The sequence below is a fragment of the Acipenser ruthenus genome, chromosome 24, assembly GCF_902713425.1.
Source record: "Acipenser ruthenus chromosome 24, fAciRut3.2 maternal haplotype, whole genome shotgun sequence".
Lineage (NCBI taxonomy): Eukaryota > Metazoa > Chordata > Actinopteri > Acipenseriformes > Acipenseridae > Acipenser > Acipenser ruthenus.
This window is the reverse complement of record NC_081212.1, coordinates 22685477-22711028: the sequence shown is the minus strand read 5'-3', so window position 1 is coordinate 22711028 and position 25552 is coordinate 22685477. Positions and strand designations below refer to the sequence as shown.

General features: G+C 35.2%; 4 protein-coding genes across 4 annotated transcripts in view; 3 read left to right on the top strand and 1 right to left on the bottom strand.

The window, feature by feature from the left end:
- Positions 1-8446, top strand: part of prtga (protogenin homolog a (Gallus gallus)) — a 49657-nt gene extending 41211 nt beyond the window's left edge. Inside the window, exons 16-20 of the mRNA XM_058998751.1 lie at positions 1361-1543; positions 2824-2947; positions 3271-3409; positions 3683-3793; positions 4166-8446. Coding sequence (XP_058854734.1) covers positions 1361-1543; positions 2824-2947; positions 3271-3409; positions 3683-3793; positions 4166-4543 — 935 coding nt within the window. The 3' untranslated portion in view covers positions 4544-8446. The remainder of the gene's footprint in view (positions 1-1360; positions 1544-2823; positions 2948-3270; positions 3410-3682; positions 3794-4165) is intronic.
- Positions 8447-12621: 4175 nt separating this feature from the next.
- On the top strand, positions 12622-17995 carry pygo1 (pygopus family PHD finger 1). Its single transcript, XM_034907422.2, has 3 exons — positions 12622-12985; positions 14356-14438; positions 14833-17995. The coding sequence occupies exons 1-3, from the start codon at positions 12937-12939 to the stop codon at positions 15949-15951; spliced, it is 1251 nt and encodes a 416-aa protein (XP_034763313.2). The 5' UTR covers positions 12622-12936; the 3' UTR covers positions 15952-17995.
- An 815-nt stretch (positions 17996-18810) lies between these two features.
- dnaaf4 (dynein axonemal assembly factor 4) lies at positions 18811-23207 on the top strand. Its single transcript, XM_034901805.2, has 9 exons — positions 18811-19032; positions 19210-19357; positions 19623-19756; positions 19949-20186; positions 20403-20521; positions 20917-21026; positions 21123-21276; positions 21409-21514; positions 22408-23207. The coding sequence occupies exons 1-9, from the start codon at positions 18910-18912 to the stop codon at positions 22518-22520; spliced, it is 1245 nt and encodes a 414-aa protein (XP_034757696.2). The 5' UTR covers positions 18811-18909; the 3' UTR covers positions 22521-23207.
- Positions 23208-23320: 113 nt separating this feature from the next.
- Positions 23321-25532, bottom strand: LOC117429028 (piercer of microtubule wall 2 protein). The gene is made up of 2 exons (XM_034048143.3): positions 25401-25532; positions 23321-24378 (listed from the first exon to the last, which is right to left on the bottom strand). The coding sequence occupies exon 2, from the start codon at positions 24282-24284 to the stop codon at positions 23943-23945; it is 342 nt and encodes a 113-aa protein (XP_033904034.3). The 5' UTR covers positions 24285-24378; positions 25401-25532; the 3' UTR covers positions 23321-23942.
- Positions 25533-25552: the final 20 nt, after the last annotated feature.

The window sequence follows — 25552 nt, the reverse complement described above, 5'->3', positions numbered from 1 at the left end:
GTAATTTTGTTAGCTACAGAATGACAACACTTAGGTTTTCCAAAGTGCCATGAAGTGTAACCTATTTAGTTCACTCAGGAAAAGATTACAACGGCAATTGAAGTTAATTAGAATTGGCAGCTTTTGAAGTCTCTCGGTGTAAGTTGCAGGGTGACTAGTCAATCGATTTAAAAATGCACTACAGAAACTTGCATGCGCTGTTCACATTTGGATGGCGGTATTGAGGTCAGCTGCTGTTTGTATCAATTCAATGGGCTCTGCAGTGCAGTAAGATGTAGAAACAGGTTATTTTAATACCTAGTTAAGTTTTTGAAATTCAGAATGCAGTGCAATGTAAACCTAGGAATAATTGATTGCAGATGACTCTCTGCAATTTGAGGCATCCACAGTTTACTTTTAGCCACCTCCTGAGGAGGTCAAAAGTTAGGCGGTTCACAACCTTTGTGTGCCCTATCCACTGTAAATCAGGACAACCGCACAGACAGTTACTGCTTGAAAATCTCTGTGGAGAGAGGCACTGAAACTTGACCTCCCATTCCTTTAGTGGCACTCCAACTAGTATGGTCACAAATAGGCCCTGTCAAGCAAACTTGATCCTTTCCACAACAGAATGACTCCACATGTTGTCATGCTTGAGTCAGTGAGTAAGACGTGAAATAGATAGCAAGTCTTCCTTTTAAAGTTTAAAATAAAATCTAATTTAACCAAAAGTTTTTTTTGTTTTTTGTTTTTTTTTACGTGGGCACTTCTTCCAAATGAGAGGGTATTTTGTCATCAAAATCCATGCATAAATGCAGTCGGAGATGGGGCGGTAATTGATCCTGTGGCAATTAAAGGGGCCTCCAAGGAAAACTGCAGCTGAAATTAGAAACCTACACCGTTTTAGCAGCTCTACCAGCAAGCATATTTTGCACAAGTCTTTATTCTTATTTTCATTCTTGTTTTGGTGAATTCTGGTGATCTTGGCCCATTACTGACACAGTGATGTCAGTTCTGTTCAGGACAGGCTTGAGGCAGGGCAGGAATTGGATAGGGAGGACTTGGTCTGTGGATGCTAGCTTTCATTAAACCACCATGCTACACCATCGCAAATATCTGCAGCATGAACATACACAAGTACAACACAAGTTTTAGAGAAATATAGCATTCATTTCACTGTTGGTTTTCAACCAGCAACTTTTTTTTATTATTAGTATATTCCATACTAGGATTTTACTTCATGGGTCTGCTAGAAGGAAGAGAAAACAGAAGGTAAACTCAATATTTAGCTCTCTTCCACAAAGCCTGAGCTTCAGTCAACCCTGCTGATACCAGCCCCTTGCAGCCGGCACTGTTTTATTAACTCCAGACTTGTTTACAGGAACTATAACCATGGCCTTGCTGGAGAACCTTCTTCCAGGAAATGTCTACCTCATTAAGATATCGGCATCAAACGAAGTGGGAGATGGGCCTTTTTCTAATGCCGTGGAGCTCGCTGTCCAGTCAAAGGGAATTCAGTCCAGTCAGAAACCTAAGCGCTCCGATGGCAGCACAGAGGCCAGAGGTCAGTAAGCGGGCAGATGCTATTTTATCAGCATGTTTCACGGTCTGATCCTGTCTTTAACAACCGTGTCGTCACGGTGACCATGCGTGAAGATAGTTGAAACGTGGTGCTAAAAGTTCATTCCCTCTCCTTTTAGAAATAGAGAAGACCAGTGCATTTTATTTTATTTCAATATTAATTAACCCTGAAGCAGTAATCTTCATACTTGAATTCAGTTCAAAGCCTTGCCAGGTTGACCCTGTACAGCAGGGATTTCTCTCTCCAGGTAATAATATGGAATTGTGAGACTTACAGTACAAAATCTCTTAATAGAATTCAGCCCTACTACTGAATAAGACTGAGACCCATGGTGTTGGCATTAACATATGGGACCCATTTTCATAAAAAAAAAAAAGATCAGTATGAAATTGCACTTGCTGTATTGTCCAGACTGGGACTGTGTAAAACAATCTGAGCTTTTGAAGGTAATTTTTTGTGAAGCACTTTAAAGAAACTATGCGTGGGGCTTTGTTATGATGTACTATTTTAAACTTGGTGTCAGGGTGACCTACTTTCTATGACACCTGGAATACGTTAATTGTGCTCTTGTCTGGCGATGTTCATGTTTTATCACCCTTCTTTTCTCGGACAGTTTTTGTTGTGCACCGAAGCATATTGTTCAAGCAGACAATTTGCTTCCACTTGTTTGACGGCATCATTATTTTTAATCTTGAAATGATCAAATATCATCAGTGTACCAGTCATCACCTCCAAAACAATCTTCCTGTGCAAGTCCCAAATCCCACGGAGACTAGAATACAAACAAGCTGTCCTGCCTGAAACCATGTATTTCAAATATTCCAGGTTTCTTCTGCTTTCATAATTAAAACTGCTGTTGAAATTGCAAAAGAGAGACACAGTAATGTTTTATCTTCCATGTCGAGCTCAAAGGAGTTCCTAGAAAAGATTACTACAGCCTCTGAGAGGCACCCAGCTCACATGAACACGACCGCTGTTTTATGACTAACTCGGCCTGCCCTTTCACGTTGCTATACGACTTTAAATTAAATTGCTTCCCAACGTGCTTAAAATTCAATAGCTCATCCTTTGCTCCTTGTGGCAGTAAATTATTTATATTTAGGTTAAGTTCTTGTATTTTAAGCCCTGTCATGTTAGCGGCAGTGTACTGCACAGAACCAATAATTGTAAAACACACTTTAAAGGTTCTCCTGGTTGGGGGTGTTCTCGTTTTTAAATCTTTGACTTGTTACACATTTATTTTTTTATTTTTATTTCTACAGCTTACTCTGACGGCTTTTACCATCTGGACCAGAAATCAATGACTGGGATCATTGTAGGAGTTTGCATAGCCCTGACGTGTATCATGATCTGCGTTCTCATTCTGATCTACCGGAGTAAGGCTAGGTATGAAGTCATGCTCAATGTTTTATGATGCACTTCTCCCTTTTTGCAGGTGCTACATAAAGCTGCAGAGTCAGTCATACTAAAATATGATACCTCATTGACTAAACTACATTTCCCCCATAGTTTCTTGGCACTTCATTAGAAACCAGAAACTGTCCTTAAGTAGTTGAGTGTAGGTATACACGTTTTTAACTTTGCTAAAGTCTCCGTCTGTTACAGGTACTTAACTTGAAATAACTAATTTAAGTAGTGGTTTAATATGTGTGCAATATCATATCATGATAACAACATGCATACAATAAACCTGTGTTTGTTCTTCATAGGAAATCATCTGCTAGCAAGATGGCCCAGCAGGGTAATGGGCAGGTCCCCCAAGTTTCAGTGTCTTTGGCTAACGGAAGCCAAGCAGAGAGTGCCGAGTCCTTCATGCCAGTGGTATCAGATAATTTTATTGATGCAAAGGTAAATAATTTTCAATACAGCACACTACCTTAATATCCTCAATTAGGATCAGTTGGTTCTTCCGCGGTTTGGCAAGCAGATGATAAAAATCAGTTTAAGGACACTGAACCCTGAACAAAGGTATGCAAAAAGCATGTTGATCTCTTTTTAAATAGATAAGCTAAGATAAAATGTAATAAAACTAAGGGCCTTTTTTTAAGTTACCAAAATAAAACCAAATGTTGGCTCTAAAGTAGCTTTTAAAATAATCCAGCATGGTGTTTCATCTTTTAGGGTGGGACTGGTCTGATCATTAACAGTGCTGGGCCTGTGAACCTTAAACCAACAAAAAAGAAATGGCTATTCTTCACTTGTGAAGATAAACCGAATGCAAAGAAGGGCCAGGTAAGAATGTTCAGAGAGGACGGAGCTTGGACAGGTGCATGCTTCCTCCCCAGTTGAAAATAAGAGGATTTTGTCTGTTTTATTTTTGTTTTATTGAATTACATTAGAATACTATTTCAATTAGCCCACACCATATAGTTAAAATTAACAAAATAAAAGTTATTTAGTTTAAATGCTGCAAAAGAAAGATTACTTTCAGAATTATTGAAACACCCCTCCTAGTGTCTAATTTCGTGGGTAAATATACTTTGAACCTCCACTTGCAATATGCTACTTCAGGTTCTCCAAATCCTAACCAGGTTAACACCATAAATGGTTGCATTAGTTTAATTCAATTGAAGTTCTAAGCCATCTTATTATTTTACTCCATAGGCACAGAGAAGGCTACAGACCCTGTGCTCCTACCAGCCAGGAAATACCATGCTGACCTATGAGGAGGAGCCCCCCACTTCCCTCCAGGTTCTGTTTGGCCCCATGTGTGACACAGAGCATTCCAACAACAGCGAGGGAAGCCACGAAACAGGGGACTCTGGGAGATACTCTCATGATGAAATGGAAATGACCCAACGTTCTTCTGTTGGCAGTAGCAGGGCTCCTTCGCTGGAGCCTTTCACAGGGAACGAAGAAGGCCTGGCCTGTGACGAGCCTAGCTCAGGTCCACCTCATTTTTTTATGGAAATCCCGGCATCCGCTTCCTCGCAACCCCAAAACGAGCAGTTTGCAACATCTCTAGACGTGTTTCCTCTTTAACGAACATGGGCATCGGCGTCATTTATGCATCTGTTTGGAAAGGACAATGAGCAGGGAGACAATGATTCTGAGGCACAAACCTGGATCAAACCTCATCGGGCGCCAATCTTTTTTGAGCTACTTTTTATTTGTGAATGTTTCTTTTTTTTATATAAATATATATTTTGTTGTTTTGTTTAACTCACCCACCTTGAATGTTACAAAAGTGTCAAATGTGAAAAAGGACTGTTACATTTCTGACTTTATTTAAAGAGTATATCACTGGAGCAAGAGGGATCCAGTGAAAAACCCCTTTTGCTAAATGTCTACCTCAGTTTACCTTGTGGTAAACGCCAACTATTTAACAATTACTTTGACCTAAGTTACGTAATAGGTGACCTCAGTTACGTAACAGCTATTACTTCCTCGTAGCAATATTTCTTTTTTTGTTGTTGCTATAAATAGTGTGTGTGTTTTGCTTATGCTCCTTTTCCCATTCTGAAGTAAGGGATTGTAAGGTGCAAAAATATTTGCTTAAAGCTTAGATTTTTTTTTTTTTTAAACAAGAAAACCAATGTAAGTGAAGTATTTACTTTTAAAACTGACCTGTATGTATGAGTTCACACAAACTCACACCTATTTACATTCAGTTTTCTTTGATGCTATATGAAACTTCTATCAGGATGAACGCTTCCATCTTCCTCTGCAAAATGACTTTGCTAGGCAGGGTTGCATTCATTTTAAAAGCCATACATCTTAATATTTCCTTGCCAGACACACTTTTTTGATTTACTTTGTTGTAGTATCTTTACAGTTTCCATTACTAAATTACGGTACTTTTTTATAATTTATTTAATTGGTTTATTTTGGGGAAAAAAATGTCTGAGCTTTAGGAATACTGTTAATTTTGGTTACGATATGGTAAGTTTCCCTTACAATCCCTGTTTTTATACTACCTCCTTCTAAATGTATTGTGTAGTATTACTCTTCCTAAACTCAGGGAACAATGTGTATTACATTTGAATTGCCATGGAATTATTATTATTTTTTTTTTTGTATGTGGCAAACTGACAGGGTATCTTTGTAGAACTTATTATTGTAGGATATAGTTACCGGCAATCTAAAGGGATGCAACTGTTTCACTAGAATTACGTGCCAGTAATTGTTCACAGCTTTGTGACGTGAACCTTAAACCAATTACCTTTCCCTGTCACTTTGACGTAAGACTCCGGCTTTATTATTATTATTATTATTATTATTATTATTATTAGTGTTTTTTTTTTGTTTTTTTTTTTAGGTCTAAATTAATTATTTTTGATAGGGTAGCTACTAACAATGTATATTTGTGTACTGATGAATTCGGTAAACAATGTTTTTAAAGCTTTAAAACTACCTGTAATGTTAAGAGACTTTAGAATAATTAAATACCAAAAATGTACTTGAATCAAAACAGTAGTTCCTAACCAAACTGAGTTATAGAAATGAACTCTTAACAAAAGGTAGTGAAATATAAATGAATAAGAATTGCTGAGAACTCCAAAACGAGAAAACGGAACTCGCGTTTTTGTCTCCAAAGATCTATTTTTGTCGGCTTCATAGTTCTACTGAGTACTCCCTTGTAGTTTTTTATTCTAAAAGTAATTGTATCCTTCTAGAATAGGATTATCCCATCAGTTTAGCACTTGTCTTTCAGATGAGTGTCATATTTTCTAGAAGAAATCGTTCAATATGTAATGGTGGCAGACGCTATTATCCAAAGAGTTGTTTGCTTTATCGGTTGATTTATATTTTTTAGCTCTTCCATGGAATAATATGATGAGTAATCATCTTGCTAGACCAAAGATCAAATAAACCATGATTCCTGAGGTTCGGCTAAGACACTGCTTTCAGTACAACGTGACCCTGTGGACATAGATATGACCTCATTATTTACCAAATATGTTGGGACTGTAGATGCTTTTATAAATTGAGCAATAATACCTAACCAAACAGTCCTTTTGAAAATGAATTTCCTTTGAGATGTCTGTGGTGATAACAGGATTTATTGTAAGTGACAAATTATATACAGAATTCTATAAATATATATATATTTCTCATTCTGCTGTTTGACAGATTTCTAAGGTCTTCTAATACCTAAAGGATATGCTTTTGTATAGAAAGTTTCACAATCCAGTTACTTTTCTTTCTTTTAAAAAAGCAAACGATACATACCAAAGATTCCCTAATGTTACCTTTGCATATTGGATTCAGATTTCTATAGTTTGTGGAATTTTGCATGCATTGTGTCTTTTTTTTTTAAAATGATTTATTTTAGTGCTATAATGTGACCTGAATATGGGGGAAATTCCTAGACTGAGAATCGAGATGAAAGTTGGTATCTTTTATATGAAATAATAATAATTTCTAAAAGTTAAGCTTTGACATTAATTTTAGAAACTACTGGTTTTTCAAGGGCTTAGTAAATTAGAAATTGACAGTGAACCGTTGGCATTTCAAGGGTGCCAAATATAGACAGCAAATGCTTACCACTGCTGTCCAGTCACTTACCCACCCAGGAAAGTACCAACTATATCTTTTGATTTTTACACAGACGGGAGGCCCCAGAAAGCAGTGCAAATGGTATATCTGCGAAGAATGTGTCTTTTTATATGAGCAGTAATCTGGAATTCTGTGTTAAACTGTCTGAATTGCTATTGTATTTGGAAATGTTTTGTGAATTATTATATTATTAGTTGGCTAGTGTGATGTTATGCATATACACAACCAGCGTTTATTGTAAACCGCCTTGTGGTGAGATGGTAGTTGTGATGCTTTGTCCTGCCAGTTTCAGTCTGTACACCATTTCACACTGCTGGAATGAGGAAAATTCATTCAAGATGTTCTTCGGGTCTTTTCTTGTAAGTTTAATTGTGCTTACATCCAAGGCTCCCCTGTTTTGTTATATAGCTGGTTCATTTCCCAGTATTTGTTAATCGTTTACAACTGCCTGCAACAGCGTCTTCCATTTTAAAACTGAAAGTGGTAGTAAAAGTTTGTGTCTCAAGCGTCCTCAAGCGTTTAAAACACTGTTTAGGTTTAATTACACTGTTGTGAAATGACACTTGATTACATAGTGATGTATAGTCATGTCTGTAAACTGAGCAGTGTTTGTCATGTTCTTGTGAAGCTCACTGGCACATGAATAAGATTTGGTTGGGCATTCCCATCATCGCATGAACGGTGTCGCCTGGATGCGATGTGGCCTATAAAAATTGTATTTTCTGTTTTTAATGAATAGATTGAACTATCCTCATTCCAGCTGAAGTTTGTAAAAAGAAAATTGGCAGGTGATATATCATTGAATGCAGACATTACATACAGCCAGTGTTAAGCGGGGGAGAGAGAGAATTTAATCCCGCTCCTTTTGGGTTTGTTTTCAACATTAAAATGTGTTACTGTTACTTTTAAGATGTGAATTAAAAAAGGGGGGTGGGGGATGAAGTGGAGGGGCCAGTTTGGCATTAAGATAATCTCAGGTGTTCTGGCTTCTCTTGACTTCAGCTGCCATGTTCCTGTTACAGGCCGTGTTGACTTCCTCAACAGTGGAAGGTGGAGCTGCATTATTTTATTATTCAATTTCACTCAGGGGATCAGCTCTGTCCTTCCCATTGCTGAGTAAAAATGCATGGCACTTTTTTTTTTTTTTTTGTAAAGTATTGATGTTTTTTTAAGCTTTTTTTTTTATATATATATATATATATATATATATATATATCTACAAAAATGTTTACAGTCTAGTTGTCTTCAGGTGAATGTTGACTGTAATACTCCGAAGCTCATGCCAAAAAAAATTTAATATTAAAAAGCCAAAATGTTCTAAAACTGTTATTAAATGTCCAAATATGAATTAATTGCACAGTTTAAAATAAAAATGTTTATTACAAACTGCACAAGTGTCTTTGTTATTAAGGCATAGTGTTGTAAATCTTGGGTGCATGTGTTAATGTAATGGATTTTGCCATTTTGTGTGTTTTTTGGGGTGGGGGGGTGGGGGGGAGGGTCGGTGTTCACAGAGTTAAATCAATAAGATGACAGACTGAATAGATAGGCCGCATCCATATAAAATAATTATGTAGAAAATACACAATTTATTTTATGTCTCTATATACTGTATGTGTGTGTATGCATTCCTCCAAATTACAGAACATCACAAGTTTGTCTAGAATTGTATACATTTAGGGCTTCTGTTCAGTATTTAGAAACACTGCATATTTGTTCATGTTTTATTACTTTAAGATTTATAGCAGATCTGTGTGTAGTCATACATTCCTTTACACCGTGCCATGCACCTTTGGAAACCTAATGAGTGCACAGGATAATTGGTATTGATGGAAGCATAAAGAGGGGCTCTAGTTAAGAAAGCAGACCACCAACTGCATCGTGTCCAGTTGCTGATTTAAAAAGCTTTGATTTATGTTAGTTTCATGCATGTAATGAGTTTTTGAAAAAGTAAACTTTTTCCCTTGCTTTTTTGAATGAAGTCTTTGCACCATACAAAACTTGTGAGTCAATTTATGGTGCTTGTCTGCCTCTGCTTGCTTGGGTTCCTGGTGTGCTAGTACAGTATACATCGGAGCCAACATTGTGAAGAAATCAGAAAGATATATTCTGTAGTAGCAGGTGCTTTGGCATTCTATTCCACTGAGCTAGAACATCATGAAATTACATCAGAAGATTTTAAATCTTGTGTTTGTATACAGTACATGTGACACCACAATAACAAAAATGACATTCATTAACATGATACAGGGCAATGTCTATTCACTGTAGAATGCAAGTGCGCTTCCTTTTTATAGCAATACTCGTCTAGATTGTGACCACTTTGGAGGATCACAGAAGACAATTAACATCAGTCTAATTCCATTTAACAGATGCTTCCTGCGTGCTGGTCAATAGTATTGATCGCACAGTGGGACTTGATCACTGTATTCTGTCCAGCGAAAATGAAGTTGTGTGGCGACTCAATCATTTAAAATGTGAATATGATCCTCCTCTCCATGGAGTTCTCTGCTGGGGGCTCAGAGGACTGGAATTTTACTCCCATGGTTTTTATTTCTCTATTTCTATGTTGCATTCTGCCCTTCTGAACATTACACATAGACGACCACGTTGTGGGTGGCTAACAGAAAAACCATTATCCAATGTTCTTAAAATAGTGGATATGGGAGGTCATCTCCTTATGTGATGAAGCTGCCTCTTCAGGGCACACAAATGGAATAGTAGATGAGCTTATACAATGGACCTCTTTTTAAGGTGCTGCAGTTACAATATTAACCCACCATTAGCACTGTGCGTTTGTAATAAGTTGTTTTAATACCTCGTGTACACAATTTTATTTTATTTTTATTCTTGTTTTTTCAGCACTGAAGATAGCAACTCTTCCTACTGAAACTTTTACCTTGCACTTGTACTTTTTTGACTTCATCTTGTCATGTGAGTTCTGATTAAATAAATTGATGTCTGCTATCTATTTGTGAGCACATTCCCAGTACCACGACTTACTCACCTGTAGCACACTGCAAGGAGACTGGCTTGTTAAGCTCATCCGTGCTGCTTTCTTAAACTATCGGCAACGAATCCTACAAAATACCTTTTGTACACTGAGGTATCAAATGAACTTCCCCTGACTCTCTCTGGTAGACTCAAGGTGAGTTTTTATGTGTTATTACATGTTAAATCTGCTAACTTGTTTATTTTAAGGATCAGAGACTGTATTCAACTCTACGTCTTGACATTAGAGTTTGAGAGACAAAAACAGTTTTCAAATATGATCACGTTAGCAAGTTAAACACACATTCCCAGGCAGCGCTACGTAGGTTGCATTAATATGTTGCCATGGTAATCTATGCCCAGCAACACCATTTATTTTTACAGGGCCTGTCTTTGTGTAAAAACAATTGCTGTTGATAATTGTTTCTTTTAAAACAGAGTCAATAAATATCTTCATGTCAAGGCTAATGGCACTGATTCCATTGCTCCAATCTCATTCAAATGAAACTCTTCACATGAAAATGGCTTGGGAAGTATGGCTCCTTACAGTAATTTAATTTTCTAAATGTGCTTTCATTCAACACCTCAGATTAACGCTGGGGCTTCATTACAATGCTGTAAAGGAAATTGGACAGAAGACTGTTTAAGAGGAATCTATTGTCAGCCTTTTCGCTGTAGTAACGATACTGGTTAATTATTACAATACTTACTATGCTGGGACTTGAATGTTTCTTTTGTACTAGTTAAATAATGAGGCTATTTGTAAATTAACATTTTAAATATTAAAATTCACTTGAACCCTAATGTAAATGATGTTGGTGAACAGTACAGATGAATAATTAAATGAATAATAATAAAAAAATGATTATACAGCTATGGCCAAAAGTTTAGCATCTCCTAGAATTTTAGGATTGAGACGAAATTAAAAAAAAAAAAAAACTACATTAACATAATATAGCTATTTCATTTAACATCATGTAATCAAAGAAACTACAAAATTATATTGCAAAAGTCTGCCGGAAGCCATAATGTGTCACATTTTTTAATTTGTCAGTTTTTCTTTAAGTATATGGAAAACTGTATGTTAACGTAACATTATTCAGCAAGTTTCATTCAACTTGATGAAGCAAAATGAGTTCATTTTATAGGGTGATGCCAAACTTTTGGCCATAGCTGCTTATAAAGAGAACAGCATCATCTGGTGGCATTGTTTATAAATGCACTTGTCTCAAAAGTAGTGTTATGGACTGGTTAAATAATCATGAAATATTTAACACACCTTCTAATAGTGACATAGATTGTACATTCCAGAAAGTATTAGGACAGTCTAAAGACTGAGTGTGTCACAATGCTTGGCAAAATCCCTGAATGGAAATAGTTAAAATCTTTCTGTGAGCATTGAAGAGACAACTCAGTAGTTTGTTCACAAGAAGAAATCTCCTGATATTATCACTGTAGTCGTTTTGTGGAGCTAACCAAACGAATTTCAAAAGACATATCACACTAAAACAAACAACATGGGGCACTGGATCTTTAAAAGGGTGAACTAGAAGATTAAAAAGGGGGTTCTTCTGATGAGCCTCAAGCTCTCCTGTGTCCAGTCCAACACCACAGGTTTTGATACAAATAACACAAATTAAACTGCCCCCTAATTTCACACACACTGATTCGATTTTAGTGCCATGTTTACGTTCTTGTTTTAAGGGTTTGAATTTTTTCACACAAATTTTTCTGAGTTGAAAATAGGTCGATGAATAAATGAACAAAGAAAACATGCTTTTATGACAGAAAACGTCAGTTTTAAAACACTACGCAAATATCACATATAATCCAATGTAGTGCTTCTAATGTCCAGAGCTGCAAGACAGGCTCATCTGAAAAGCACAATCATTTTAATTAACCTACAAATGCCTCAGAGGAAAAATATGCTGTGTCAGCAAGGCTGTGTGTTAAAAGGTCGCAGTGTTTATTACTGTATAAATCACATTTCTGACCCTGGTTTGGAAATTTCAGCTCCTAGTTAGAACCTTATGGGTCAGTAAATAAAAACTGTAAGGACTATCACACAAATAGCATTGCGAACAATACATCAATCTCTGTTGGTAATTCTGCAGCATTTGTGATAAAGTAACTTCCCAGTCCTAACGCCACTGCAAATAAAATAGCAAATGACAGTTATGCAATACTAGTTGACCAAAAATACTGCAGTTTTGTGCTGTATATTTTTGTAAATAAAAAATGTTTCCATCTGCTTTGGTGCACTGGGTAAAGTTTTAACCACAGAATTAATTGACCCCTGCTAATAACATAAGTATGGTTTCTTATTTGCAAAGTGCAGATTAATATAACCTTTAACATATCTTAAACATGAGAAAAATACAATAAAATAAGTTTTAAAATAATAACAATTGGGAAGAATAACACAACGTGTATTGTGAATCTGCAGGCCGTGTCTGAGTGCGCCAGTGTAATGAAAGCTTCTTGCAATGTTTCATCCGCGCTTTGGTCTGTCTGATAGCAACACCACATCAAACAGCATAGCGCAGACATCTTCACATGGTAATGTGGAGGGGGTTTCTTTATCGTGTCATTCACATTCAAATATAATAAACCAACAGATACACGGACATTACTCGCTTCGACTTTACACCCGGGAGATACGATGTTTACAATCACTCCAGCTTTTCTCTATTTTCAGCGCGTACAACTAAATCACGAAGTTGAACGAGTCCGCGCCTCCCGAACTTCGCAAACCCTTGCGGTTTTCCTGCACAGACTGATAGCTCAGCTGTGAGTACTGCAAAAGGGAGAAGACGAGTGCATACACCTTTAGCTTTTGAAATTATTATATTATTTTGTTGCAGAGTCATGTATTTGTTCCTGTAATGTCAGCAGACCAGGATAAAGACACCCTGTCTCTTAAAAGAAACAGAGGTAATGTGTTCTTATTTTTGTTGCTATTTTTGACGCTTGTCAATTGTATGTTAGCGTCTGTAGGGGCATGATATGCTGCGTACAAGTCTCTCCGCTAATTATGACTGTGAAGGAGCTGGTCGGCCTACCTCAATTAAGGCCTTTTAAGAATTGAATGGAACTCTCAGAATAGCCTGCGCTTACTGCATTGGCATTTGAAAGAACGAACTAAACGCGTCAGCAGCCACATTTACTTAAAAATACCTTCAAAAGGAGCACGCATTCTGACTCAACACTGGCTTGTACGTACTTTAAATTTAAACTAGTAAAAACTATTCAGCAACCAGTTGATATTTTATATATAAAAGCAAGTACATGCGTGCAGGACAAACAAGAAAGTTATGCTTTTCTTCAAGTAATTCTTATTGACTGACGGTTTTCCACTTGGAAGCAGAATAAAATGTATTATTATTATTATTATTATTATTATTATTATTATTATTATTATTACTGTTTACAGATAACATTTGTTTATTTGCAAAATGACCTTTTGAAAATGCTTAAACTTACCAAAGCTGTTACGGGTATTTCTACTATTGTGAAACTTTAAATATCGGCCAAAGTCAACAAACCAAGTAAGCTGTACAATCTTTGCAAACAAGTACCACATATGACTGATTACTATGTAGAAAACGTGCTGTCTGTTCTGGAGCTCGCCAAACGCAGCATAAAATGTGGACACACACATTGCTACACACATATATACACAAACAGCAAACAGTTCACATTTTTAGTATCAATAGAAGTAACAATAAAATTAGACAAGTGGCGAGTTTGTGAACTGCCTATTGCATTGCAGACAAATGAATTAAGCTACAGATATTCGTGTCCTGATTAAGATTTCCCCCAGGGTTAGGGATCCCCTAATTTGTGTACTGTTCCAGTTTATATACTACCCAATCATGTCTGATTAATGAAGATTGAAACCTAACTAAATTATGATTTTAACAGCTTTATTTTCAATTCTACTACAGTTAAACTGTCCATCTCTTGTGCACCATTCCTGAAAGACTAAATTATGTCTTAAATGTTGTTTCCTAATACCCATCAATCAGATGCTGATATAAAGTAATACATTGAAATCTTGAAGTGTAGTAGCACACAGTAATGTCAGATAACCCAGTCGGAAATATGTAAACACAAATCTGTCACCCAGTCAACCACATCAACTTTTACTGGTCAAGATGGGACATTAATTCTAATTTCTGTCATATACTGACATTTTAATACTTATTTTTCACACAAAGCCACGACATTTATTTTTATTGGATTTTTCCAAAGCTATTGAAGTTAACTGTTTAATTAGGGAAGATATTAATTCAAATTTTCAGGTGGAGATGGTGGGTTGGATGGCTTAGGAGGGCCAGGCATACTGGGAAGCCCTGATAAGAAAAAGCGCAAGTCAAGTACACAGGTAGCTGTCTTTCTGTTTTGCTGCTGTATAGGTTGTTTGATGGTTGTAAACCAATGAGATTGTAATCCAATGAAGTACTGTTTTGAAAGGCACTCCTAACCGCCACTATGCACCCCCCTCACCCCCATTTTATTTTGCAGACATTTTTCTACTGACCTCCATGGTTGTGACAATGCCTCTTTGATTTTTTATGTGCCACATCCAGGCACACTTTGGTTAAACTATAAAATAAAAAGATAATATAAAACCTGAAACATAAATTGTGTGAATACCAGCAATTCCGTTCTGAAAGTGTTATACTTTTGTAGGCATGTATGTATTTATTTATGCACGTATGTATTTATTTATTCGTGTATGTATTTATTTATTCATGTATGTGTTTATTTATTTCTAGGTCTCTTCTTTTCCTCCTCTTTCTGAGTATGCTCCACCACCAAACCCCGGCTCTGATCACCTTGTAGCTGCCAACCCTTTTGATGACAGCTATAACCCTGTATCCTATAAACCTCTGCCTTCTGGAAATCATTATTTTGGCAATCCTAACTATTCCGGTTTTGGTGGGTACAACTCTCACAGAATGCCACCGCACATGCAACCCAGAATGCCTTCTCCTTATGGAGGTCTTTACCCCATGCAAAACCGACCCCATCCATTTCCACAGATTCAAATGGGCAGGGGTTTTAATCGCACTCACGGCTTTAACTTTGGTCCCCATGATAATCCAAATTTCAGAAACCAATCAATGTTTACTTATCATATGAACTCAAATGTGAGCTTACCACCTCATCCACCGTTTAGACCAGGCCAAGGAGAAAACTTCATCCAAATAATGCCACTACAGAATATGAACCAAAACACAAACTCAGACACGGGCCCCAACTTTGGGCCAGAGAGCAACACAAATTTGAATCTGCCAATGGGCCCTAACATGGATGGTAACCATGGTTTTATGCAGCCACAGAGTAATAACCACCACCAGGTAAATGCTGCCGCGCCAAAACAAGACAACAGTCAAGGCCCATATCAAAACTCTGCTTCTCGTCGGCCTTCCCAGAGTCCAGAAGAAAGTGTAAACCAGGACCTTTCAAACCCGAAAGTTATCAATAAACGCGGTTCCCCCAATCAAGAAAGCAGTCATTCCAACACTCCTGAAAACATTAATGGCAACCATGGTAACAGTGGCGTTCAGAACAAGTCTCACACAGCCATTGAAGGTGTTGCAGCTGAGAGGAGCAGTAGTAAAACAGCCGCACACCCGATTCAGCCAAGCCAGTCTTCTGCAAATCCTGTTTATCCTTGCGGAATTTGCATGAATGAAGTCAATGATGACCAGGAGGCCATTTTGTGCGAGGCTTCTTGTCAGAAATGGTTTCACAGGGTTTGCACTGGCATGACAGAGACGGCCTACAACCTTCTAACGGCAGAAGCAGCAGCGGTGTGGGGCTGCGATACCTGCATGGAGAACAAGGAGGTCCAGCTCACAAAACCAAGTCAAACAAGCTGGAAACAATGATGGATAACAATAATGGCTTTAAAAAGAAAAAAAAATCTTTGTATTTTTTTTACTTTGTTTACTTCAGAAGCTAATGAATGTCTTCAGATAATATCTCATCAGTGTGCTTGTTTATTAGATTAGATTGTTTAATTTTATAAGACCTCAAAAGTCTCATATGATTAACAATGATATAATCCTCCACCCATCCACACCTTAAAGTAGTTATTTATTGTGTCCTCCTAATCATGGAGTGGAATGACCCTCCAACAATGTGACTGGACATGGGACAGAATGTTGCAAAAGTGTACAGTCTGTTATTTTTCCTATTGGAGTGTATTCTCCTTTTTTATTTAAAGCAAAAAATAATTGATTTTAATTGCAGTGATATGGCAGAATGGAAATGGAGTGTACATGGCATTGTGTGTCATAAAGTAACAATGTCTTCTTTCATACTGTTTTCCAGCACATGACAAATTATTCCAGAGAGAATGATAGCTTTGGCAATGGCTTTTGATTGTAAATGCAGGAAGAAGTAATAAGAATAAGGCAGTTTCGTTTGGATGGTGTTCTTTTGACCATCTGTGTTTGTTAATAGTACTGGGTAAAAAGAGTACAGCTCTCTTGGCACCATGCTATTCTAGATTGTAAAGCTTGTGATGTTCCAAAATCTTTTAATTTCTTTTATTATTTGGTAATGAGATATGTTTACTTAATTATGGCTCAAAGCCATGCTTTTTACAATCATTTTATCTAATTGTAATACATTTTACATTTGTGAACCAAATCATAGATATACTTTTAACTATATATTGTAACTTTTATGTACATTTATGCATATTTCTACATATTTACTACCTCAAAGCGCCCAACACAATTCAGATGTAATTTGCAAGGTGTCCTCTGTGACTAAAGTCAATTATATCTGCCTAATGTTATAGTAGTATATGAAACTAGCTGAGAACTGAATGCATAAAATGTCCTTGTCAATGACCTGGTGCTGTGGAACACCTTAAACAAATGTGTTTATGATGATAAATTAAAGTTGCCATATGTAATTTATAAATAAATATTTCAACTATACAAACTGTAAAGGGATTTATTAACTGCCAACATACTACCAATATATTTGAAATGGTTTAGGGTAAAGATTTTTAGTTTGGCTTCCATTTCTTGGCAATCAATGTAATTGCACCAGTATTGTATTGTATTGTATTGTATTGCTGCAGCACTGCAGAATGCTTCATGTTTATTAATGTATTTAGTTTTAACTAATTTAATGCAACCAGGTTCTTATTAAAACAAACAAACAAACAAACAAACAAACAAACAAACAAAATACTTGTTGGTGGGTAGTGTATATAAATTAGTTCCATATTGGTGACATTTGTATCTTTTAATAAAAATAAATAAATAAATAATAAAATGCTACCTCATGTATGAGTGGAAAGCAGACCTGTGGTTGTATAATGGTAACTGTTATAAGATACTTACCTGGGGTACAGATTCCAAGTGGAATTGCATTTTTAAGTGGTTATTAAATAGCATTATATAAATCAACAGATAATAGGGCAGGTATATGACAAGTATCATGATAATAAAAATTATACAGAATTAAGATACTCAATTCTTCTAGTAAATGTGATTAGTTTAATCAAATATGAATGGTGTAACTAGATCCTTCAATGTGTTAGGGTTTGTAGCTGTAGCTATATATGGGGTTAGGAATTGACAGAAGTATCCTGTTGGGAAAATCCCTTGTTAATGACTTAATTTGCAACTACATGCCTGCCAGTATCGCATACCTTGGCCTGTTTCATTGAGAAATTGTGTTTTGTAAGTAAAGAGCTACATTTAAGAGTGGCACTGCTATGTGTTATGCTGTGCCAAGGATATCATGTTTAATGTCCATTGATCATATTAGCAGAACTTACATTATCAAGTATTTCTGATTGATGGTTTGGGTTTTTTTTTTGGATCAGTAGTGGGATGAGTTAACAATAAAGCTAATGCTAATAATGACTAAAGTTGTTTAAAGACTATTTTGTTTCTGTGTATTTTAAATAAAAACTTTTTTCCCCTAAATATGTTATTTTCAAATCTTCTTATTTTATTAATTTCTGTTATTTACAAATATAATAATAATAATAATAATAATAATAATAATAATAATAATAATAATAATAATAATAATAATAAAACACACAAAAAACAAACAAAAAACAATCAGAGGGTTTCACTATGTACATCATATTCCGTTTCTGACAACGTTTGATGCAATGATAGCTACTTATAATAATGACTTCTGAAATCTAAAATGTACCCCGTCTGAATAGTTCTGGTATTTATGGATGATTGCTTGAGAAACATGTGCAGAATATGAAATACGTGGGTTCAAAAATGGGTTTCTAATGGTAAGCAAGACCTCAGACAACAGCAGACCACAAACTAGCAGGGGTGTAGCGAACAAATTGTTTTAACCCACTGACTAGTATGGCACAATAAGAAAACGCAATTTCACGGCCACCAATGTACAGCGTGTATCAAAACAGTAATATCAGTACTTCTGGCGTTTAAAACTATTTATTATATTTTAGTACAGCTGTTTCTCAGAAAGCTTATGAATGGTATTACAGAAATTAAACTGAACATTTTCAAAATAGTTTTATATTTATTAAACCAGTAGGGGTACCAGCAAACTAATCTGTGTTATTTCCAGTTCCCAACAGTCAATTTCCAGTGCTGTGTTCAGGAAAATAATATTCTAATAACGGTACAAGAAGCTTGAACTATTGAAAAGTTTAATTTGACAACTAGTTCGCGGGGCCTTTAATATGTGTTCAAACATTTAGGCAGGAAGTTGTAATAAGCACGTGAACGGAAGGATTAAGTGTTGCCCTAGCAACAGAAAAAGCGTTGATAACTACGGGACAGCAACGCATACTCTTAAAAAATACTGGTCTGATTTATCAATAAATCATGCCTTTGATTGTAAAAGATTACTCGTGGACACAGACGGAAACTCTGGTGTACATAAATGTACCTTTAAAAGGAGTGAAAGCTGGAAAAGTAGATATATTTTCCACAGACGAATATCTTAAGGTAAAAAGTTGACTCCTGCTAGCGTATTGTAAGGGTAGTGTTGTGGTTGTTACGTCTCATGCGTGTTCTAACTGTATTCTGGTTTTACTGAAACGATAACTATCGGCGACAAGCTGTGAAAACACACCAACGTAGTCTCTGCCCGTTTGAATATAACTTGATTTTTTTTTTCCTTAGGTAAATTTCCCACCATTCTTATTCGAAGTAATACTGTATGCGCCGATAGATGATAATAAAAGCGTTGCAAAGATTGGAAATGGAGTAGTTATCTTCACATTGTATAAAAAGGAGGAGTCAATATGGGAAAGTCTTGCACTCATGAACGGTAACGTACACTTTGTTTTTATGTAAGTTTAATGCCAGAATAGCTGGTAACTAATGTCATACTAAGTGTGCGTCTGATGTCTGTTTTTTTGTTTTTATTCTGCTGCTATATGTTGGTATTTGATACTATTTTTTAATTATTTAATTGGCTAATTTCATCATAAGTGGATATTAAGCTCTATTGATATATGGACCATGTATATTTTGCTTTTAATATCTCTTGTAAACTATTTTAAATATATTAATAATCATTCTTTTTCTACCAGTTGATAAAGAGACGTTGCAGAAGAAAAGAGAAAATGCTGTCCTTAAGGCTCAGGAAAAGGCTGTCACTGACACAGAAGCAAAAGCAATCAAGAAAAGAGAAAATGAAAAATATGCATTGGAGACAATGATGAAGGTAAAAACACATTTTGTCAGCAAATAGAATAAGATAAGCAAATGTAGTTACCAGAAAGATGTACCTTTTGAAACATTTTAGTAGGTTCTTAGGATCACTAGAACATCTTATCTCTTTAAAATTAAGAGTAGTCTCAGTTGGGGAGAAGATTTAATTTTCAAACCTCAGTATATAATATGTTTTGAATTTTAGCTGGAAGATGAGGAGAGAAAAAGGATTGAAGAAATGAAGGAGCAAGAGCGAAGGAGAGCTACAGAAGAGCTGGAGCAGTGGAAGGAGAAGCAGAGGAAGGAAGAGGAAGAGAAAAAAGCACAACAGAGGCGAGAAATACAAAAGCTTGAACACGAGAAGAAAAAGAAAAAAGATGAGATGAAGACATACTCAAAATCTGTGTCAGAATGTCCTAGAAAGAGAACCACGGCTAAGACAGGTAGTTTATTGAGATGTAAAGCTCATTTTGTTGCCATTTGTCTTTACATAATTCATACAGGAAATATTTTGGTGCTAATGTCTTGGTTATATATATATATATATATATATATATATATATATATATATATATATAAAACCAGTTTAATACTGTACTGTAAACAGAATTCATTATGTGTTTTAATAAAATCAAATGTTTTTTGTTGATGTTAATCAGGAAAGTCAGAAGAGATATCTTTGCCCCCTCCACGATCTGCTGGCAGCATCAAAATACAGTTTACACCTCGTGTGTTTCCCACAGCTCTGCGAGAGTCCCGTGTTGCTGAGGAAGAAGCGGTATGCATCTTGTAATGTTTTCCTACAGTTTTTTAGTCCAATAAGAAGAAAATGGCAGCCTTGTGAAAAATATTTTGAACATTTTAAAGTAAGTATGAAAGCAAAGGCACATGCTCTCTGGGGAATTAATATTAGCTATATAAAACTATCAAGAAACAACTTAATTGCAGGAAAGAGCAGTCAAATTATTATTCTTTGTGGTTTCTTGGTAGTTTTCAGCATTCAAATTATTTTATTGCTCTCACAAATTTGCTTTTGACCTTGCACTTTCTTTGTCAGATTTTTTTTCTTTGTCATACCAAAAAAACGTAATATTACAATAAAATATGGTCTTGTGGTCTTCTAGTTCTATAGCTAACACATAGTAACTGAAATACATATATTTATTTCTGTAGTGGCTGAAAAAGCAGGCAGATGCAAGGCGAGCAGTGAACGCTGATGTGTCTGAGCTAAAGGATCTTAAGGAAGAAGAGAGAAATCCAGACTGGTTAAAGGAGAAGGGAAAGTAAGTGATCCCCAAAATTTCTCATCACATGCTGTATGCAGAGTTATAGATTTAAGAAAAAAAAACTAAAAAATATTTTTTATTATGTTTTTTTAGAAAATTGTTTGCCACACAGAATTACCTAGCTGCTGTCAATGCCTACAACCTAGCAATTCAGTTGAATCACAAACTCCCAATCTTGTACCTCAACCGTGCTGCCTGTCACCTCAAATTGAGAAATCTACACAAAGCCATTGAAGACTCTTCCAAGGTCAGTTTTACCTTTTAGTTGTAAAAATGAAAGAACAGCAGACTTAAAGAAACACAAACATAATAACACAATGTTACAGAAGTAGTTACAGAATTCTAATGGATTTATTTTTCATTGGGACTTTTTCTGTAGGCACTTGACTTATTAACACCACCTGTTGCTGACAATGCTGATGCCAGAGCAAAAGCTCACATTAGACGAGGCACTGCATTTTGTGAATTGGAATTATATGTTGAAGGTATGTATGTATTTAAACATGGTTCTTTTGCCAGTTTTATTCACCACTGACCTTTATGTCTGAAGCAGCTTTGTTTCAAAACCTCTCCTGGATCAGTAGTATGTGTTAGTGTAACCAGAGCAAGTTCCAGTTTTCTATCCCCAATGCACCAAGTAAGGCTGTGTGTAAGCCAGTTTTTGGTCTGTGAAATATACTAAATCAACAGTGATTAACAGTACATATTATTTTAAATTGTGTTTTATAAATCCATTATTATTAAACAAATCAATTTAGTTTTAATAGTTTAACTAATTGTTTTACTATTATTAAAGTAAGTGTCTTAACGTGACAATGCAATCCTTATTTAGCAGTACTGTGTTACAAATTAGCATAAACTAATTACCATTCAGAAATAAAATGGTTATTTCTGAAATATAACAATTTCACTGATTTGCTTATTTAAATTTAAATCTACTATGAAGCGTCAATACATATATTGGCTTAAAGTACAAATGTCTATTTTGCTTTGTATTATGCAAATTATAGATCAATAAATGTTAAAAAAAAAACTAACAGCAATATCATCTGCTTTACTACAGTTGATGTCCTTGGCTTGGATAAACAGCAGAATGATAATTCCTTGTATACTGAATGTATACATAATCAATTAGAAGGGTGTTTGCCTAACAGAGCAATGTGCACACTCACTATGCTCAGTTACTATAGTATTAATATCCATGTTTTTGAGGGTTTGGGGGATTGGTTTGTTTTGCATTTGCATTTAGGTTGCACAAGGTTTAATTGAAACAAAGAAACACCCAATTAAGAGACCATATACAAACTGTATGTGCTTATAGATGTATTATCTGTATAGATATATAGATACATGTTTTGAATGTTGTAAAATTTGACAGGTCTTCAAGATTACCAGGCAGCCCTGAAGATTGATCCCCTTAATGAAACAGTAAATGCAGATGCAGAAAAGATCAGAGAGATCATTCAAGGAACAGTGCCTGATTCTTTATAATAAATAAATATTGTTTTCAGACTGAAGGCTGCCCATAACAGTGTTAAAAGAAATTGTAATATTTTTTTTTTCATTTTTATGATTGACAAATCTGTTTGTCAATAGTTAATGACATTTCTGTGCTAAATAAATATTTTGAAGGTGTCATTTTACTAGGAATGGAAATATTTCAGAAACCAGTTAATTGTTCCCAGTCCTGGGTATGCCCCTATCTCATTTTTATATGAGCTATTTCTGTATAGGACACTGAAACTATTTAATCAGTTATATTAGAGCAGACTTTGTGCTAAGTTACCCAAGGATTAAATCATTATAGTGACTACCAAATAACAAAAATGATTATAACTGTTATTTAATGGTAACGCTGCATAAAATGACAAACCGTCAGTTTTCTTCATCACAGCAGTTGTTTGTTTTATTATTTGGTAAGTTTTAAAAGTGTCATAATTAAAAAGTGAAAAGACTGAAAGACTTACTGTATCATTTTAAACCCATAGGTGCCATTTCTGATTATTATTTGAAACTTAAAGGGTTTAAATAATTCAAGCTTCCTTACATAAATTAAAGGTTTAACAATTGTGATTCATAATAAACAACACTGTATAAATGTGTGATAGATGAATGTTATGTTCCCATTAGGAATCATTCTTAAACACATGTGATGAACCAATAAAGTCAATAAACTTGTCTGTGAGCAATTGTTATTTTTTTTAAATATAATAATTGTTTTTTGTTAGTTGATTTTAAAACATGTAAGGTTACATATTACAAAACCATTATTGTAACAATTATAACTATTTTTAATGCATCTTAAAACAATAGTCTTTGTGGGACAGCTCTGAAACATATGATGTGCATGCTTTGGAATGTATTATTAAAACTGTAAATATTTAAAATCACTAAGCCCATAACTTTAACTCCTACTATGTCATAGATAACATTCATGAGATCTCATCACCACATTAATATAAAAAAGTGTATACAGCAAAAATAAACTCTAAAAAATGACCACACTTTGTCATAAAGAACCCACTTGAAATTGTTAAGAGAAAACACATACAATATATATTTATTATTTATTTTTATTATTGTTTCCAAAGAAAAGTATTTGCATATAAATTGTACATGAAAAGTGTCATATTAACAGTTACATATCAATTAAACCATTTTTACAATCCACATATGAATCTTACATATATTAATATAAGTTATTCACTGGTGTTATTTCAGCAAAAAATCATGTCTGTTACCATGCTGTAGGATATAGTAGCAGAAATCATTTGAAGCCCAATATTAGTGTTTCTAACATGAAACATTTTTTTTTATTATTAATGTACTCCTTTAAAGTAAAACACTGAATTAGAAAGATGTAACAAATAAAAGAAGCACAAGATAAACTATGATATTACAGTCTGGAACAAATCAAAGAGTGTTCTGCAGGTATGGATAGTCATAAACTCTGCTTTTGTCTACGACTGTATTCAAAGATTGATTGCGATACATCCCACAATTTCTAAGATGCTCAGAAAATGTCTGTGACATTGGATGGTAAGCACAAGGCGCTGTTTCAAATGCTGGAGGCATGTATCCATAATTACTTGATGTAGTTTTATAAAGTGGATTCTGTGGTCTAGCAAAGCACCCAGAATTGTTTGGAAGCGTAGCAGGTTTTATCATACATGAAAACACAGGGTTACCAGGATTTGCACAGGTACTCAAGTCTTTAGGTCCAGGGCCAGATGCTGATCTCACAGTGTTGGACATTTTGTTGTCTGAATCAGAAAATGCTCCTGGGGTTCAAATTCCTTTCTTCTTCTTGCTTCAGATTTCGCTGTTAATAAGCACTTCTTCCAGGCAGCTGAAAACAAACAAACAAACAAACAAAAAAAAAACCAATAAAAATTCAAATTGACAACACAGAATAACATGGGACAGGACAGTTTCTCAGTTTGATTCGTCAAAATGAAGTGGTACTAATACTCCTTGGAGATGGGTTCATTTATTTCACAAGTATTTCAAATGACTACACATATTTGCATTAAATATCATTGTTTACTTTGTGTATGATATGAAATGTCCAACTAACCTGTAGATGCCGTATTTTTGCACAATTTGTTCCACCCTTTATTTAGCTGCTGTCAGGCCACCATGTTATGCACGCTAGATTTAGCTAGCTGCATATACCTAGCTTGATTTTCCTTGTAATTTTGCCACCTTGTATCAGTTTGTAATACTGAAATTAGCTTGCGTCACAGTACCTTACTCGCTAAAGCTTGTGGCAGCTGAACAGGACATTTCCAAGACATTATTTGCCACAGTTCAATCTTTGACCAGATATGTGTACATGAAATGCTGTGGTTATTTGTAATCATTTTTATGAGTTCAGATACTGGTATTCAAAATAATAGCCAACGCTTTGAACAACTGAATCATAAAAACCTTACAATAAAAAGTATTTTAAGATTAAATAATAAATGTAGAAAAGGAAGTGAGAAACTGAAAACTAGCCATTATTTTAATAGTTAGCTGCGTTTCGGCTTTTGACTTCTTCAGATAGCAAAATAATAATGAAGAAATACAAAAACAAAACCCAAATCATGGTATTACAGTATACAGTATACAACATGATATTTGTTTTTCAATAAACGAAGTTTGATTAAAGATTCTGTTCTTGACTAATAATAATCCTGACATGCCACCATTGTTTTAATTTAAACTGAAACGTCCTAAAAACGTAATACAATTTCTGCGGATTGCTTCGTTTTTCTCGCAAGGATAGCCAGAATCCAAATAATAATATTTCAGTTCTCAGCAAAACCATACGATATCGTTAATATGATTGAATATTACTTCTAAAATGTAATATAAAAATCACCGTACCTGATTTATTTCTTGTATTGTTGCTCCAATTTTATTAATAAGATTAATGTGTAAGATCACGAATCTCACTAACTTTAAATCGACATTGAAAATGTTTTGTTGTGGTGTCTTCGCCATAGCAACGATCACGTGGTACAGTATGCTTTTACGTG